The sequence below is a fragment of the Cervus elaphus genome, chromosome 20 (genome assembly GCF_910594005.1).
Source record: "Cervus elaphus chromosome 20, mCerEla1.1, whole genome shotgun sequence".
Lineage (NCBI taxonomy): Eukaryota > Metazoa > Chordata > Mammalia > Artiodactyla > Cervidae > Cervus > Cervus elaphus.
In genome coordinates this window covers 56,398,257-56,417,664 of record NC_057834.1, presented here as the reverse complement: position 1 = coordinate 56,417,664, position 19,408 = coordinate 56,398,257, and the positions used below count along the sequence as shown (strand labels likewise).

Genomic DNA, 19,408 nt, shown 5'->3' with positions numbered 1-19,408 from the left:
TTTCTTTCTTTATTTTTTTCCTCCCTCCTCTTTTTACTTTTCTTCGCCTTTCTCCTGGTTCCTGCTTTCATGAAAGCCCGAGGTTGCTCCTGATGAGGTAAAGATACAGATAGGAGAAGGGGTCACAAGTTCTTATTGAAGATTCTTTTCTTTCCCATTTCAGATCTTGGAAAAAAAAGAAAACACTCCTTCACCCAGATAAAAAAAAATCTTCCGAAAACCTGAGTGGGGAATGAAAAGCATCCACTGTCCGTCCATGCTCCATGTGTAAGTTACAACTTTCTGCACGTTGAATGTTTTATCACTCATTCAGGGAGGCCATGCCATGGTGACCCTGCCCTGGGAAAACCAAACAGTAGTGGAATTTGTGCTTAAAGGATTCTCTTCCATCCCAGAGCTAAATATTTTTCTCTTTATGATGTTTTTAGTTTTATATATCTTAATTATTTCTGGAAACACCCTCATTGTCCTGCTAGTTTTATTCAGCCGTCCCCTCCACACCCCCATGTACTTCTTCCTGGTCAATTTGTCCTTCCTAGAGATGTGGTATACATCCAACATTGTCCCCAAGATGCTGCTGATTATCCTAGCCAGACGGAAGACTATCTCTGTGGCTGGCTGCCTGGCACAGTTCTACTTCTTTGGCTCCCTGGCTGCAACAGAGTGCCTCTTGCTTGCTGTGATGTCCTATGACCGCTACCTGGCCGTCTGCCAACCTCTCCACTATCCCATTCTCATGACTGGCCCCTTCTGCATTAGGCTGGCTGCCAGCTCTTGGCTCTGCTGCTTCCTTCTCACAACAATCACGATGGTCCCACTGTCTAGACTAACCTTCTGCAGACCCAGTGAAATTGATCACTTCTTTTGTGACTTCGCCCCTCTGGTCCATCTCTCCTGCATGGACACCTCACTGACTGAGACGATTGCCTATGCCACCTCTTCGGCAGTGACTCTGATCCCATTTCTCTTCATCACAGCCTCCTACTCCTGCATTCTTGCTGCTATCCTAAGAATTCCATCTGGCACTGGCCGGCAAAAGGCCTTTTCTACGTGCTCCTCCCACCTCACCGTGGTCATGGTGTTTTACGGGACACTGATTGCCACATACCTTGTACCCTCAGCCAACTCTTCCCAACTCTTGCGCAAAGGATTTTCTCTGCTCTATACCATCCTAACACCGATGTTCAACCCCATCATCTATAGCCTGAGAAACAGAGACATCCATGAAGCCCTGAAGAAGTGCTTGAGTAAGAAGCCAGGTTTCCTTAGATGATGAAAAAAGGAAAATAGTTATATTTGTCTAATAGTTTATTAACTGGACTGAGTAATTTGGTTTCTACATGAAAGGCAACAGCCTAAATCAATAGCTACCAAAGACTAATGACCTGTGAGTATAGCTGAGGCCACTGCTAAATTCTGAAAGCCTCAGGTGAGCTGGTATCCTGGGAATGGTTTAAACAGTTCAGATTCTTCTTCATTATCTTCAGTAGACCTGGATCCTTGTGTAAAAACTTATCTCCAAGATGAGCTGATAAGACTGGTCACAATTCATTCAAATATTCACAGAGGGTCTACTATGTTCAAGGTATTGTATGAAATGTAAGTACAAAATAAAGAAAAATAGAATCAGTCCCTGCTCTCACTAAACTCACAGTCTCTAGGGGAAAGGCAAACATTAATTAAATAATCAATGTAAAACTACATATATAAATATAAAATTACACTTATGATTCAAAATTTTAAATGAAATAAATGGTTTTTTACAAGGGACTTCTCTGTACCTAAGACTCTGAGCTATCAATGCAGGGGGCCCAGATTTGATGCCTGGTTAGGGAACTAGATCTTTCATGCCACAAATAAAGATTGAAGATCTTGTGTGCCACAATTCTGCCTTAGGGCAGCCTAAATAAATAAAATACTTAATAATAAAATGACTACTACTTATCTGTTAGAATGACCAATGTCCAGAACACAGACAACACCAATGAGGATATGGAGCAACAGGAACTCTTATTCCTTGCTGGTGGGAATACAAAACAGTACAAATGCTTTGAAAGACAGTTTGGAAGTTTCTTACAAAACTGAACATACTTTTGATATGACTCAGCAATCATACTCCTTGGTATTTACCCAAATAAGTTGAAAGCCTGTGTTTACACACAAAAAACTGCACATTTATAGCAATTTTATTTATAATTGCCAAAACTTGGAAGCATCCAAGTCCTTCCACAGATGAATGGAAAAATAAACTGTGGTATATAGACAATGGAATATTATTTAGTGCTAAAAAGAAATGAGTTATCAAGCCATAAAAATATAATATATGGAGGAATCTTAGATGCATATTACTAAGTAAAATAAGTCAATCTGAAAAGGCTATATGGCATTTTACCCCAATTGTACCACTTTGTGAAAAAGGCACAACTTTGGATACAGTAAAAAAAAAAAAAAATCAGTGGCTACCAGAGCTTAAGGTTTGAGGGAGGAATAAATAGGCACAGCCCAAAGGATTTTTAGGGTAGTGGAACTGTTCTTTGCGCTACTTCAATGGTGGATATATGTCATTATATGTTTGTCAAAACCAGTAGAATGTACAATACCAAGAATGAATCCTAATGTAAATTATAGACCTTGAGTGATCATGATGTATTGATGTATATTCATTGATTGTGATACATGTACCAGGCTGTTGTGGGATGTTGATAGTGGGGGTGGCTATGAAAGTGTGGGGAAAGGGGGATGAATGAGAAATCTCTGTACTTTCCACTCAATTTTGCTCAGAACCTAAAATTATTCTAAAAATACACTTAATAAAAATAATAGCAGTAATAATTATAAAGTGTTAATTATATATCAAGAATATGGAACTTTAATTCCTTTCTCTGGAATAATTTGGCTTAAGCAAAGCATTTACTAATCCTTTGCACTCAAGATTTAGAAGTGGGAAATAAAGATTTGGGGAAATGAGGGCTCAGTAGAGGACCCATGATGAATCTGTGGTGCTCCATCTCCTCTGTTATTATGGTGGCAGACTCAGTTGAAGCTGGAGCTTTGTATTTGAGTTCCAACTCTTCCTGTCATGCTCCTGTCTGCACTTGCTCCTCCTCTTGCTGACACATGTTCTCAGTACTTAGAAACATAGGGCGTGGTGGGCATGTGTTCTTGCCCTGAGCAACTCTAAAGAGCTGAGTTGACTTCAGAGTAGAAAAGCTGAGATCAGCATTGCACACTCAGTTGCTGCCTGCCTTCTTTTCTGGCTCTTGCAAATTAGGCTCCCCTAATTGAGGATAAGATTATCTCTTGTCTAAACTTTCTTTTTAAGAGTTCTTCCTTTTTTAAGTGAAGAGATTGTGTTCACTATGCATGGGAGTTAACTCAAAACCGTGGTTGGGAAACAACAGATGCAAGACTGGGTATCTCCAAACATTCTCAGATTTTGCTTTATAAAGAGAGAATTGCCCTCCTCTTGCTCCTCTTGTAAACTAAGAAAATATTGTGAGATCATCTGAGGGTACTCCTGGTGAAAGTATAGCTTGTCAGCTTTCATTTATCCACAGGTGACTCATCTGCAGCAGATGTTAGTGTCAGATTAGCTCTGCAGGAAGTTGAGTAGGAGAGCAGGTACTTGTGTCGTGGGAAAGTTTTTAATTCTAGCTCTGCCACTTTCTTGCAGTGTGCTTTTGGTAAGTTACCTAAACTCACTGATTCTAGCCTTTTTCATCTGTAAAGGAGGAAATGCCATGCCCATCTCACACTGTCCCTAAGTGCACTGTTTGGCCCATAGCAAGTGCTCAGTAAATGGTAGCTCTCGTAACTCTTTCTCTAGATTCTGTACCCAATCTCAGACAAAATTATTATGTAGTAGAAATTCATTTTTTATATTATGAAGTAATAAATATTCAGAATGTTTAAGGCCCAGAGAGAATGTATGGACTATCCAACATTTTTTTTTTTTTTTTTTTTTTACAAAAAGTGATCTCCTGGTGGATTAAGTGGACTTTCCCTGGGCAACACAGACTAGAATCTAGCACTTCTATATCTGAGTCCAGGCCTCTCTCCTGTGTACCACACTACCTACCAACTCAGTGACTTTTCTTCTTACCTGGGGACACATAAGGAGCACTCCTGTACACACCAGCATCACTGGTTATATTCAGCAAAAAGAGTGTGTAGTATATCACAGCACATGACAGAGCCATGGAACTCCTCCTCCAGTCCCAAGACCCACATTGCACCTGCTATAAGCCTGCAACTCCAATCAGGTAACAAAGCCTCAGGATGTTTGCGGCCAGCACTATTGCCCTCAGCTGGGAGAAACTTCCCCACCGTTTCTTCTGTAGGAAGCCATATCTCCCAGTCTCTCAGATGGGGAAGGGGAGATATTGATGGTAGAACTGGCTTCTTTTTTCGACTGAGGCATGACAATGAAACATGAAGCCTGAGGAGTCTCCAAGTTAGTGAGAGTTGCAGGACTGAAGCAGCCTCAGCCCTGGTCCCTCAACTGAAAACAAGCCCCTGCACTGGCGAGGAACCCAGGGGTCTGATCTCACTCAGACCAGTAGTTTTCTGACCTTAGAGTTGGACAAAGGTGCCTGAGAAGCCACAAAAAGAAGGAAGAAGATGAGCAGTCTCTGAGACCCACCCCTGTGCTTACCGAGCAGCTTTTTTTATGTATCTTATTTATTGCTGTTCCATTTAAAGCTTCATTTGAATAAAGGCTTATGCTGCTAAATATGTGTTCACACATACACACACATTTTTTTATTTAAACAAGACCTTTCCTATCTTATAGCTTCCCTTATTTTCCCTGCTGGAAAAAATGTACAAAAAGATGAAGGTCATGTTTGGATTAGTTTTATGTCCTATAAAGTCAATGACACTTGGTGTGCACTGAGAGGACAAGATGGAGAAAATATTTAGAGGAGACTACACCTTCTAGGATGATGGGCTTCTGCAGCAAATTTTATGTGTTAGCTACCTGCACTGTAGTTTTAAGCCTCTGAATCTTCGTAACTGCCTCTTACAAGGCTGAGTCTCAAAGCAACCCTTGCCAGTGACTTTCCTAGGTTTATGAGGGAGGCCTGTCTTTGTGCGACACTGAACACCTCCAGGTAGCATGACCACACCCTGTCATATTTGTACCTTTAGACTCAGGAGTGGGCTGGTCTGCAAAAAGAGCCTCTTGTCACCTGCAGTCTTAGATTCCTTCTGAGAAGAAATGAAGGGAAGGCTACACAATGAGCTTTAAGTTTCTGATTCTTGTCCCAGGGCTATGCAGGCCTTTACTGATGGATAGGAGGGATATAGATGTACAGACAAGACCAGATGGAGTTAGGAGAGAAGATAACCACTATTGCAATCACAGGGAGTAACTGTGTTTCCATAGAGACCTATTACCTTGCTCTCTCTGAGCTCAGGCAGGAGGACAAGTCCATCTAGTCCATATAATCTTGGTGGTTTCTCCCTGGTCCATATTTGTGTGAGCTTAAAGAATATGGGACCTCAATAAGAGAGAGTCACAACTTTCAGGCAGAAATCAAGAGTCTTTAGCACACGTGGTCCACTTTTGTGCACCCTTCTGGGGTCTGACCATCCCCCTAATGACTGAAGGAGTGGATGATTGTGGTATCTGCTGAGCTCTTTCCTAGCTGAGACACCTGGGGAAGTCTCTTCAGCACATTAGGTCTTATGCTCTAAATCTGAAAAATCTGGAAGATATACCAGGAGTGATCTAAGGAATATGCTGAGGGTAGCAACTAACATTCATATCATACTTTAAATTTTATAAAGCTCTTCCACATAGCTTCTTATTTGATTCTCATTTGGCCATGATGTAGAAATGATCTGCACAGAATAGATGAAGAAACTGATTCAAAGATGTTAAATGACTTAAAGCATCTCTCTGAGTGCCTTCTAGTTTCCAACGCTCTGTTATTTCCTTTACAGCATACTCCTAGCTCTGAGTTCCATAATTCAGTTCTTCTCCTTGGGATATGTGCTACAAACTGAAAGTGTTCCCCAAATGCATACATTGAAACATAATCCCCAATGTGATGGTATTAGTAGAAGGGGACTTTGGGAAGTACTTAGGTCATGAGGGTGGGACACTCATGAATGGGATTAGTGGCCTTATGAAAGAGATCCCAGGGCTCTCCATCTCTCTCTTGAGCCTTGTAAGGACACAGGAAGGAAATGACAACCTATCAATCAGGAAGCAAGTTCTCACCAGATACCAAACCTACTAGTTCCTTGATCTTAGACTTCCCAGCCTCCAGAATCATGAGAAATTAATTTCTGTTGTTAATAAGCTACCAAATCTATGGTATTCTTGTTAGAGCAGACTGAATGTACTAAGACATTCTTTTTTAATTTTTAAATTTATTTTTTATTGAGATAACATTGGTTTATGTGCTAAGTCATTTTAGTTCTGTCTGACTCTTTGCAATCCTATGGACTATAGCCCACCAGGTTCCTCTGTCCCTGGGATTTTCCAGGCAAGAATAGTAGAGTCAGTAGCCATGCCCTCCTCCAGGAAATCTTCCTGACCCAGAAATTGAACCAGCATCTAATTATGTCTTCTGTGTTGGCAGGCAGGTTCTTTATCACTAATGCCACCTGGGAAGCACCAACACTGGTTTATAATACTATATAACTTTTGTGGGTACAACAATGTATTTCTACTTCTACAATTTCTACTTCTACTTCTCCTATTTTTCCTAGGGCCTAAATCAAGTAGCCACAATATATCACAGACATTATGTTAAAAAGTGCCAAACTATTTGGCATGTAGTATCTGGGACAGTGATGCCAGTAGGGGGCTGCTGTAGATGAAAGTTTGCCAATCCAGGCCACATTGGATTAAGTCTCAAAGGAAAGGCATATCATTGTTGGTTATTGTAGCCATAATTAAAAAAAAAAAAATACTGCCTACCCTCAGCTCGAGGATTCTGTCTGTATTTGCCTCATATCTCTATAGTGTTTATTTTCTAATAATAAAAACAGATTAACTCATTAAAAAAAAAGCCTAAATGAGAACCTAATAATTTCTCCATGGTTATGTGAGGTTTTGCTCATTCAGGAGGCGTTTTGACAGGTACTTCTGCTTGATAACGAAGCATCCATATTTTGTATTCCAACTCCATGTCTGACCAACTGCAAGTGTCCTAAATTCCTGGGTTCCATTATCACCTATGATGCTGGATCAATATCATTCACTGAGAAAACCAAGATATGAGTCTGACCTTCGCTAAATCCCTTCTCCAATTTAGTTTTTTTTTTTTTTTAAGTTTTTAAGCAGTCTCCTGGATTATTTAACAATGTGGTCTGCCCTGACATTGTTTTGTTCTCCATTTTTTTCCCTTGTTTCTCCAAATGGATAGTAAACATCTAATGGTTGGAAATGACATTAGTTCTCAATGAAATCTTGTAGGTTTGGGTCTGAGTGGGTTTACAATCCCCTATCCTTTTCTGACTACCAGGGACAGTTGCCTTTGGTGGTGGAACACTTGGATTAGCCTTTCACAGTAGGATGACAGAGAGGAGTACATTAAAGAAAATGTTTTCTTAATTAAAATGATCATTATTTCTGCTATGAAGAACTCTAGTCTTGACTAGACTCTATGCTCTAGTGTCCTGATATTCCTTAAGTTCTCTCTTTTTTTCTGCTGCATAATCCTTTTTTATGGGGTATTTTTGAGGCTTCCCCCATTGCTCAGTGGTAAAGACTCCACCTGCAATGAAGGATACATGGGTTCAGTCCCCGGGTTGGAAAGATCCCCGGGGGGAGGAGATGACAACCCATTCCTGTATTTTGCCTGGGAAATCCAATGGACAGAGGAGACTGGTGGGCTATAGTCCATGAGGTCACAAAACAGTTGAATACAACTTAGTGACTAAACAACAAAAACAATAATTTAAAAGACTGAGTGGTTGATAATTCTGACATAGTTCTTAAGGCCCAGGATGGAGCTGCTCTTGCCCCAAGCACCACGTCAGCACACTGAAGTTTTTTTTTTTATAACTTTTGTATTCTTGTAAATGCTTTGCTTGACCAGTCAACACATCAACTGTAGGTGCTATAATTACTTCCTTGTTCCTTCTCACCCCAATCAAGGTTGACCTATGTGGCCACAGTCAATCAGATATTTTCTCTTTTTCTCTTCCTTCCTTTTTATTTTCTGTTCTATAAAAACTTTCTGCCTTCTGTCCCATTTTGCAGTTCTCTGAATGGAGACCGTCTACTTTATGAAGTGTTAGATAAAGTTTGTCCTTGTCACCTAAATTGTCTTCCTTAATCATCATTAACAATAACATGTGGCAGTATGTGACAGACAGTAACCTAAAAGGATGCCTTGTTTCTGACTTGGGCAACTGAGAGTTTAGTCAAGCTTTCCATGAGATAGTAATGGGGGTGGTAGGGGTGGAGAGCAGGCTGAGTGGGAGGTTGCTAAGTTTACTAAGCTGAATTTTGGATGCTGTACTTGAGGTGCCTATGTGGCGCTCAAATGAGAGACCAGGTTGTACATAGGGATGTGCCTCTTTGACACAGAGAGATAGTAATGAAAGCCATCAAGAGGTCTTTCCTCAATTACTCCACTACAGGGGCTTGTCAATATGACAGCAGTCCCAGGTGAGGGGCAGTGATTTCTCAGAGCAATGCCAGCTGAAGAGAGGAGAGTTTTTAACAGCTTTTCCTGAAGTATAGTTACACTGAAAAATAGTTTCCTGAGAAATCTTTCTCTATCCCTCTCTCTCTCCCACGTACACACACACACTGTTCTATGATCAAGCAAATTTGGGGAAATCTACATATTTAGAGAATGTTAAGAGAATATTGGGCTTCCATGGTAGGTCAGCTGGTAAAGAATCTGCCTGCAATGTAGGAGACCCCAGTTGGATTCTTGGGTCGGGGAGTTCCCCTGGAGAATGCATAGGCTACCCACTCCAGCATTCTTGGGCTTCCCTGGTGGCTCAGATGGAAGAATCCACCTGCAATGCAGGAGACCTGGGCTTGATCCCTGGGTTGGGAAGATCCCCTGAAGGAGGGTGCAGCAACCCACTCCACTATTCTTTCCTGGAGAATCCCCATGGACAGAGGAGCCTGGTGGGCTACAGTCCGTGGGGTCACAAAGACTCAGACACGACTAAGTGACTAAGCACACACACACACACAAGAGAACACTAAAGACTGACAAGACAGTCTGCAGTCAAATCTTTTCTTCTTTAACTCAGTTTTCCCCATAAGCCAACCCTGCTCAGAAGTTACGCTAGAATTTTAAAGTCTCAGGGTGAGGGAAGATAGTAATTATTGGATGTTACTGGTAATAAGCTGAAGCTGAGAGGTAGAGATTCTCTCAATATCTCACAGTTAACACAAATAAAGCTGGGACTGAAACCCAGATCTTGGGACTCTGAATCTGGGGCTCTCTCTACTAATCAAATCAATTCTACTAGTGCCCTTGAACTGTGCCTTGGAGTCTGCCCCTGACAATATACTTACGTAAGGGCAGTCCACCTTCTGAGACATGGAAGTCTGAAAGTAGTGACTCAATCAAACTTGAGACTACAAAGCTTCTGGAAGGTGGCCAGAGGGAAAATGGGGAGAAGGTGAAGTGGCTTAGGAGAAATTCCTAATTCTCACTCCTAGAAACTTCTCAAAATATTGATTCTTGGGTTCCATTCCTGTCTATCTACCTAACTGGGACTGAATCAGTATGGTGGGCTCAGGTATACTTATTCTTGAGCAGATCCACAGGTAATTCTGAGGTGTCATTTTGATTGAGAAACGCTGCCCTTTTCTACACAAAAGTCAATGTCAGATCACTCCAGAACCCACCAGTTCTCACAGATTCCTGCCTGAATCAACTTGGTCTTCAAGTTTTCCTGTTTTTCATGGAAACTGGTTTAGATATTTGGGTGAGCTGTGAGAGAAGGTGTCTGAAAAGTCACAGAGGAAGGATCGCATTTCTGAGGTTAAAGAGGGCGGGCCCAGCCTCACTTCCTCCCTCTCCTCATCTGGGCTTCCTGTCGTCACAGTGTGATCACATTTATTCCCCCTTCACTTCTCCTTTTACACAAATAGCCCTGACATCCGTGTTACCAGTCTTGTCTTGGCGCTTCATTGATAATCACCAATTCTGCCTAAAGGAGAGAGGAAAAGCGCCTGCTTAAAGGTAAGATTGGTGACATTTGAATTTGGCTTGAAAGGAGAGAACTGAACCATATTATGTGGGCTAAGGTATCTTCGTAGGAGTCTCTGTTTATCTCTCTAGTAAACTGTGAACTTTCGTGAGGCTTTTGCAAATGTCTACTGAAGGTAGTAAAATTATCAGCAAGATCCTAGTGGCCCTCAAAAGGCAATCTGGCCAGAAAGAGTTTCAGTTAACTGGATTCCAATTATTTGATGGGTCATGGTTTTCATGTGCTTAAATTGCTTCAGAACTTGAACTTCTCTGTCTGGTCATTACTGATGACTAGAGCCACTTGTGTGAAATGAAACTGGAAGATTTCCTACTTGATCTGGTCTTTAGAAGATTGGTCTTGTAATTTTAAAGTGAGCAGAGAACCAACAGCTAGAACTATTCTAAAAGGAAGCTGGGCGATTAAGATCTTCGTAATTTGAGAAATTTTCAAAAGTAAAGTTAGTGACTCCTCAGAGATACTAAACAGAAGGACTGTGATTAATCTTAATGCCCAGCTCAGAGTCAAGGACACAGGTTTCAGGAGGTAAAAGATAGACATCACTAAGAGCTGCTTAGATTAGTTGTTTTAAAAGAGCAGGAAGAGCACTGTGATCCTCAGGATTCCCCCAAATAAACTTATCCTTAGTATTCAATGGGCTTCCCTGGTGACTCAGATGGTAAAGAATCTACCTGCAGCATGAGAAACCTGGGTCTGATCCCTTGGTCAGGAAGATCCCCTGGAGAAGAGAATGGCTACCCACTCTAGTATTCTTGCCTGGAGAATTCCATGGACAGAGGAGCCTGGCGGGCTACAGTCCACAGCATCGCAAAGAGTCAGACACGACTGAGCAACTAATGCTTTCCCTTAGTATTCAAAACAAGAATATTGATAAATATAATATGACATGTACCAAATCTGGATGACTTGGAAAACAAAATGATATTGCAAGGATTTCTAATTCGGGCCCCATAAATAATGACTGTGGTATTATGGACTCAGAAAGTGATGGCCAAGCTTCATTCCTGGCTTTCTGTAACCACTATAGTCGCTGGGGGTCAGATTACCACAAGGAACTCTAGGTGAAAGCTTTTCTCCTTCCAAGATCTGCAAGAATCATACAGGGAATGGAAAGGAAAGTTCTGTAGAACCACACTCATCCACCTAATGATGAGGCATGGGAATGGGGCAAAGGGCTATAGATTCTATAAGCATCTCAGGGGTTATTGACCTTTGAATTTCAAAATAAAGACCAGACTTTGTAATGAATTAATTTAATAATCAGATGTTAAGCACACCCTAGGCCCAGGTATTATGCCTGGTAGGGGCAAGAGGTGGGGGGGTGGGGAGGGTAATATAGAAAGAACGTACTTGTCCTGCAAACAGTCTTGCCCTTAAGGAACTCCCTTGGGAGATAAGAAATATCAGATATGCTTGCAAAGGAACAGAACTGAACAAAACAGAATCTTAGCTGCTGGCTAAACAAAGTTTTGCTTTCTCAATCTCCACTGGAATCTGCACTATTTTGAAATTGTGGTTAAATTAGAGCAGAGGCTGAACTGTAGCATGATTTCCTGTGATGTTTCCTGTGTGGGCCAATTAAGAGTATTTAGCCTTGAAATAAGAGAATTAGACACCTTTAAATCAGCAAGGAATTAGTCAAAGCCCAGCCTTTCACCTTTCACATCTACTACTACCTAAGTGACCTCACATTTGGTAATTGACAAGAGGCACACACTGGAAACCTCAAACTCTATTGGTCTTTAGCTTCTTATGACTTCAGATTGATTTTTGACTGTCCAGGGGGCTTCAGACTAGCACGTGAAGTCTGTTCACCTTCCTCACTCCTATCTTGCAACAGACCAGGAGTTAGGGATGTGCTAAGCACGGGAGACACAGGAATAACTGATGTGGTATTTGTAGAGTAGCATGAGGACAGTCACAGCAATATACAAATGTAACACAATATAATCTTTTCTCTAATGGAACAATCCTGTGCACAAAATGTAGGAGTTTAGGACTGTGCCCAAGACTCCCTGGGAGAGATGATTGCTCAGGTTCATTTTCAAGAAAGGATGAATTTGCTATGGGGACTAGGGGTAACAGCATTTCAAACGGAATGTACAAACTCAAAGAAATGTGAATGCCCAGGCATGTTAGAAATGAGAGTAAGCAAATGAGACTGGAGTGTAACAAGCCAAGGTTGCAGGACCACAAGAAGTAGGAAATCTTTTCTACTTGGTTCTAGAACTCCAGAACCTAAAATGGAAGGGAAGCTCACTAGCCAGGCGAGTTTCAAGCTAGCCACAGACAGAGTTATGCCTGAAATATCCACTTGACAGACTTGATGGAATAGGGGTTGAAATGAGGATGAGAGGCAGATTTCTTCCTCCTTGACCTAGGTTTTCCCCCTAGATTTTAGTGAAGGGTGGAGCTTTTCTGCAAGGTTACAGCCATTCTCTCTCTTTCAGCTTCTGTTTCCGGAAATGCTGTGTTGATTTACTTACAGCGGTTTGGTTTACTTTCCTGAATTAGTCAGCACACAGTACTTCCTGTACCGAGTGAGTGTCCAGTTTGAGCAGATCACCCTGGGCCTAGCGGCTGGATACCTGGCTTCAGGAAGGCCCAGGACCCAGCTGCCACATCAGGTGCAGAGCACTGAAACAAATGCAGAGATATTAGATGGTCGTGCTGAGTGGGCCTCCAGGGTGGTCTCTGGGGCACAGAACAAAAGGACTGCAACTGGAGGCTGGGTGGTCAGTTTGGGAAAGTTGTCTGGAAGTAGGCTTTCAGAAAGAGGAAGACAATGCATTTACAAAGCGAGTGTGTGGGCACTCGGAGGGGAGGCTATGCATTTCTGTGTTGGGATACAGAGGCAAGTCCTCTCTTCATTTCCTACTTCACGGTAGAGTTCCCACTGCAGCAGTAGCATCAATACATCATAGCTATGGCCAAAAGTTGTTCCGCCACAGTGATACATTGCTATAACAATTTAAAATAAATGTGATATATTCCAAGTGTTAGAATGTTGATACTTAAAGGGAACTTAGAGATTATATAAATGCTCAAATAAAATGTCAACTCATAGTGAGAGCCCAGTTTTGCTACCATAACACTCCAATCTGCGTATTTTTTAGGTCAAGCAATTTGTTCAAAATCACAAAATTACCTAACTAGTTATCTAGAATGTTTCTTGATTCTCTAAGAAATGTTTTTTTTTTCTCCACACTACACCCTTTTCTTTCAGACTTGTTAAATAGGCATCAATGAACTGTGTTATTTGTTCACATAAAGAAATTTCCAGTGTGTTTTAACATAGGCAGACATGAGAATACAACTCAATAAATCCTAAAGATCTGAAATCAATAGGCTAGCAAGTCAAATATTTAACTTGCCAAACTTTTTTGACATTTTATATTTCAGAACTTGATGGAGAAATAAAGGTAAGAAATGATTTTGATATTGCACATGTTTTAAAATTTGTTGAGGTAAATTTGATCTTATGGCTTCATATTTATTCTATATCAGGGACAACTAGAAGTATAAAGAATTGCCCCATGGTTTATTCTTCTGAAAATAACTATTGTAGAATCTCAATATTTATACCACGAGGGGCTAAAACTAAAATGATTTCAAGATCAGAATTCCTTAGATCATTTACTTACATTCAACTTTTTATTTCACTTTTTATTTTGACAAAAATTTGTACTTAGAGAAAAGTTACAAAAACAATTCCAAGAATTTCTGAACCCCCTTCATTCAGATTTCTCAAATATTAACATTTTATCACATTTTTAAAAATCTTTCTCCAGTTTTCTCATTTGAGAGCAATTGCTGACATGATATCTTTCCCCCTTAATGGTTTAGGGTGTATAAAAACAAAATCCTTTTCTTATATATCCACTTTACAATTATCAAAATCAGGATTTTTAACACTGATATAATACTATTACCACTCCATAGATTTTATTCAGTTCAGTTCAGTCACTCAGTTGTGTCCGACTCTTTGCATGACTCTTTCCCATGAATCGCAGCACTCCAGGCCTCCCTGTCCATCACCAACTCCCATAGTCTACTCAAACCCTTGTCCATCGAGTCGGTGATGCCATCCAGCAATCTCATCCTCTGTCGTCCCCTTCTCCTCCTGCCCCCAATTCCTCCCAGCATCAGGGTCTTCTCCAATGAGTCAACTCTTCGCATGAGGTGGCCAAAGTATTGGAGTTTCAGCTTCAGCATCAGTCCTTCCAATGAACACCCAGGACTGATCTCCTTTAGGATGGACTGGTTGGATCTCCTTGCAGTCCGAGGGACTCTCAAGAGTCTTCTCCAACACCACAGTTCAAAAGCATCAATTTTTCGGTGCTCAGCTTTCTTCACAGTCCAACTCTCACATCCATACATGACTACTGGAACAACCATAGCCTTGACTAGACGAACTTTTGTTGGCAAAGTAATGTCATTGCTTTTTCATATGCTATCTAGTTTGGTCATAACTTTCCTTCCAAGGAGTAAGCATCTTTTAATTTCATGGCTGCAATCACCATCTGCAGTGATTTTGGAGTCCCCCAAAATAAAGTCTGACACTGTTTCCACTGTTTCCCCATCTATTTGCCATGAAGTGATGGGACCATTTGCCATGATCTTAGTTTTCTGAATGTTGAGCTTTAAGCCAGCTTCACTCTCCTCCTTCACTTTCATCAAGAGGCTTTTTGTTTCTCTTCACTTTCTGCCATAAGGGTGGTGTCATCTGCATATCTGAGGTTATTGATATTTCTCCCGGCAATATTGATTCCAGTTTGTGCTTCTTCCAGCCCAGCGTTTCTCATGATGTACTATGCATATAAGATAAATAAGCAGGGTGACAATATACAGCCTTGACGTACTCCTTTTCCTATTTGGAACCAGTCTGTTGTTCCATGTCCAGTTCTCACTGTTGCTTCCTGACCTGCATACAGGTTTCTCAAGAGACAGGTCAGATGGTCTGGTATTCCCATCTCTTTAAGAATTATTAAATTCCCCCAATTGCCCCACTAATACTCTTCTTTTCTTTCTTTTCATTTTTTCCTGTTGGAGTTTAATTGTTTTACAATGGTGTGTTAGCTTCTACTGTACAATGAAGTGAATCAGCTATTTGTATACATTTATCCTCTACCTTTTGGCCCACTAATATTCTATATTGTTGTTGTTTGGTCGCTAAGTTGTGTCCAACTCTTTATGAGAGTTGCAGCCTTAAGCTGCAGCACACCAGGCTTCCCTGTCCTTCTCTATCTCCCAGAGTTTGCTCAAATGCATGTCCATTGAGCTGGTGATGCCATCCAACTATTTTATCCTCTGTCGCCCTCTTCTCCTCCTGCCCTGAATCTTTTCCTGAATCTTTTCCATGGTCTTTTCCAATGAAAATACATCATCAGTTCAGTTCAGTTCAGTCACTCAGTCGTGTCTGACTCTTTGCAACCCCACGAATCGCAGCACTGCAGGCCTCCCTGTCCATCACCGACTCCCGGAGTTTACTCAAACTCACGTCCATCGAGTTGGTGATGCCATCCAGCCATCTCATCCTCTGTCGTCCCCTTCTCCTCCTCACCCCAATCCCTCCCAGCATCAGAGTCTTTTCCAATGAGTCAATTCTTCGCATGAGGTGGCCAAAGTATTGGAGTTTCAGCTTCAGCATCAGTCCTTCCAATGAAAACCCAGGACTGATCTCCTTTAGGATGGACTGGTTGGATTTCCTTGCAGTCCAAGGGACTCTCAAGAGTCTTCTCCAACACCACAGTTCAAAAGCATCATAGTTATGGCCAAAAGTTGTTGGTCAAGGTATTGGAGCTTCAGCTTCAGCCTCAGTCCTTCCAGTAAATATTCAGGGTTGATTTCCTTTAAGATTGACTGGTTTGATCTCCTTGCAGTCCAAAGGACTCTACAGAGTCTTCTCCAGCAACACAATTTGAAAGCATCAGTTCTTCTGTGTTCAACCTTCTTTATGATCCAACTCTCACATCCATACGTGACTATTGGAAACCATAGCTTTGACTATATGGACCTTTGCTGGCAGAGTCGTATCTCTGCTTCTTAATATGCTGTCTAGGTTTGTCACAGCTTTCCTTCCAAGGAGCAAGAGTCTTTTAATTTCACGGCTGCAGTCACCATCCACAGTGATTTTGGAGTCCAAGAAAAAATCTTTAACTGCTTCCACTTTTCCCCCATCTATTTGCCATTAAGTGATGGGGCTGGATACCATGATCTTAGTTTTTTTAATGTTGAGTTTTAAGCTAGCTTTTTTGCTCTCCTTTCACATTCATAATGAAGCTTTTTAGTTCCTCTTTGATTTCTGCCATAAGGGTGGTGTCATCTGCGTATCTGAGGTTATTGATATTTCTCTGGGTAATCTTGATTGCAGTGTGTGCAATCCAGCCTGGCATTTCACATGATGTACTCTGCACATAAGTTAAATAAGTAGGGTGACAATACACAGCCTTGACGTACTCCTTTCCCAATTTGGAACCAGTCTATTGTTCCATGTCCTGTTCTAACTGTTGCTTCTTTAGCTGCTTACAGATTTCTCAGGAGACAGGTCAGGTGGTCTTTAAGAATTTTTCACAGTTGGTTGTGATCCACACAGTCAAAGGCATTAGCATAGTCAGGGAAGCAGAAGTAGATGATTTTCTGGAATTCCCTTGCTTTCTCTATGACCCAACAATTGGTAGCAATATGATCTCTGGTTCCTCTGCCTTTTCTAAATCCAGCTTTTACATCTGGAAGTTCTTGGTTCCTGTACTGCTGAAGCCTAACTTGAAGAATTTTGAGCATTATCTTGCTAGCACATGAAATGAGTGCAACTGTGTAGTAGTTTGAACATTCTTTGGCATTGCTGTTCTTTGCCATTGGGATCTCTGACCATACATTGCTTTTAAGTATCATTTTTGTAATTTTCTCCTATCTGGAATTGTTCCTGAGTCTTTCTTTGTTTCATTACATTGATGTTCTTGAAGACTACTGGCAAATATTTTCTAGATTGTCTCTCTATTTTGGTTTGTCTGATGTTTCCTCATGACTAGATTCAAGCTATTCCAACTTTTGACAAGAATACTTATAGAAATAGCTTTCATAATCTCACAGAGAGTCTTGCCCACTGTGGACATAGCTTGCTGAACACACCATGGAGAAGTCTCTAGGACAGGGACCCTCTGCATCAAAATTCTACATATTTTACGCTAAGGAAAGAGAACTACTAGTCCATTGACTCTGGAGCAGTTGTAGCTGTTTTATGTAACTGTTACAGTTTTGAGAGTCACCTTGTTATATAGGTCCTGTCTCAGCTCAGCCACTAGGATCATATGTGGTTTTTCTGTTGAGTGATGACCTTGCTAAGCTCCCAAATGGAGGAAACCGAGACCCCAAGATCATCTGGATTTGTGTTCCTCTTTTGCTTCTATTCTCTTTGCTTCTTCCTTCTTTCTCTCTTTTATAAATCACAAATTCCTCTCCCTGGAGAGCAGCCTTGATAGGAAATTTTCACCAGAATACAATTTAAGGAAAGAATAAGCTGACAGACACATTCTTTTGACAAAGTGATATAGACACGAGAAGAAATTAATGCATAAAGTTGATGGTTTGATTTGATTTGATTTGAGTAACACCCCTCCACCTAAAACTGCTTATTACTCTGTAAATAGACATACTTGCAAACCCACATCCTACATCAGCCTCTGCTCACAGGGGTTCAAACTGAAAAAAATGGAAAGAGTCCTCTTGGAGGTTCATCACACTGCAGGGAGGAAATTGAATGGTGAAGTAGGAGATGAGTACCCAGACCATGGGACAATGGAAGGAATGCGGGCTTGGGAGGATGAAAGACCTTGGTCTATGCCCTGTCTTTGTTGATTATTAGCTGCGTGATCTTATGCTGGTTACATAGGCTGTCTGAGTCTTGGACTTCCTGTTTGAAAAGTGGGGCTAAATTTATAAATAAAATTTATTTATGAACATTTTGCAGGATTTGAAGAACTATATCATTTATCTAAATTTATTTTGTCATGAGGGTCATAATTTGAGAGCACTTATGGAGAACAGATTTCCTCTCTTATTTAGAAAAACACTTGTGTTAGTTATGGCCCCAGTGATGAATCAAAGACCTCCACAGACTCTGTGTAGGAATAAACGGGAAACCAATAATTACTTGCTGGATACCACATTCTTCTACGTAAATTGTCAAATAGATCTGTATATTTAAAAAAATGTCTGGGAAGATATTCACCAAAAATGTTAAAGGTGGTTATCTCTGGGATGTGGGGTTGCAGAGATTTTGTTTCCTTTTTTGTATTCTCTATATTGTTTGAATTCTTTTTTTTTTTAACAAGAGCACACAAAACTTAAAACAAAGATATTTACAAAAAATGAAACAGACAAAGGATTACTAAAAGGACTTCTGGCACCTAATGTATTTTATTCCTCAAGATCTAGCAGAAATTTCAGTCACCTTTAAGAATGGACTGTTAAGGAAGTTCTAGATTTGATCTTTCCTCAGTTTTCACTGAACCAGGCAGTCTGATACTGAGCCACCCAGGAAATATTATCTCATTTAGCCAATAAGGTATGAATTATTGTATCACCACTTTAAAGAAGAAGAAATTGGGAAAGTCAGAGAGGTTAAGGAAATTGCCTGGGGCCATACTTCTGGTAAGCACCAATGTTAGAATTCAAAACTAAGCCTCCCCGAGTCCAGTACTAGAGTTTGCCAAACTATGTTCCATGGAATGCAATCTTCTCTGAGATGTTAATAAGTAATCTGTAATACACGAATGGGTTTGTAGGTATACAAGTAGACATTTCTCTTAGAGACCCACAATGTACATTAGTACATAACAGTTTTCTCAGAAGTTGATCAGAAAAAAAAACTTCATTGTTTTATGTTTAATTTTATTTAATCTCACTTCTTAAATGGTTGACCATAGATTCCTCTCACTCCCTATGGTTTTGCTTGTTTTTGTTTTAGGAATACTTACTAACATCTCATAAATATAGTAGTCTAACACCAAAGCTGTCTTGGGTGTATCCAAATTGAACTTGAATCAGATAAGGCTGGAGAGCAAGAACTGATACTTTCTTGGGACTCCTGTCTGACCATAGCCACTTCTAGGCTTGATTAGATTCAAGACTATATTTGATGACCTATTAGTATGGGTCAGAGAAAAAAGAGAGATTGAACTAGAAATTAATGGGACAGTTTATCAGC

The 19,408-nt window shown here is 40.7% G+C and overlaps 2 protein-coding genes across 2 annotated transcripts in view; both read left to right on the top strand.

Moving 5' to 3' along the window:
- The first annotated feature begins 325 nt into the window (after nt 1-325).
- LOC122676742 (olfactory receptor 11A1-like) lies at nt 326-1,273 on the top strand. The gene has a single exon (XM_043876327.1). It carries the CDS (start codon nt 326-328, stop codon nt 1,271-1,273), a length of 948 nt encoding a protein of 315 aa, XP_043732262.1.
- Nucleotides 1,274-10,031: 8,758 nt separating this feature from the next.
- The window catches only part of CD53 (CD53 molecule), a 35,738-nt gene continuing 26,361 nt past the window's right edge, over nt 10,032-19,408 (top strand). Inside the window, exon 1 of the mRNA XM_043877934.1 lies at nt 10,032-10,172. The gene's annotated coding sequence lies outside the window, so the exon portion shown is untranslated. The remainder of the gene's footprint in view (nt 10,173-19,408) is intronic.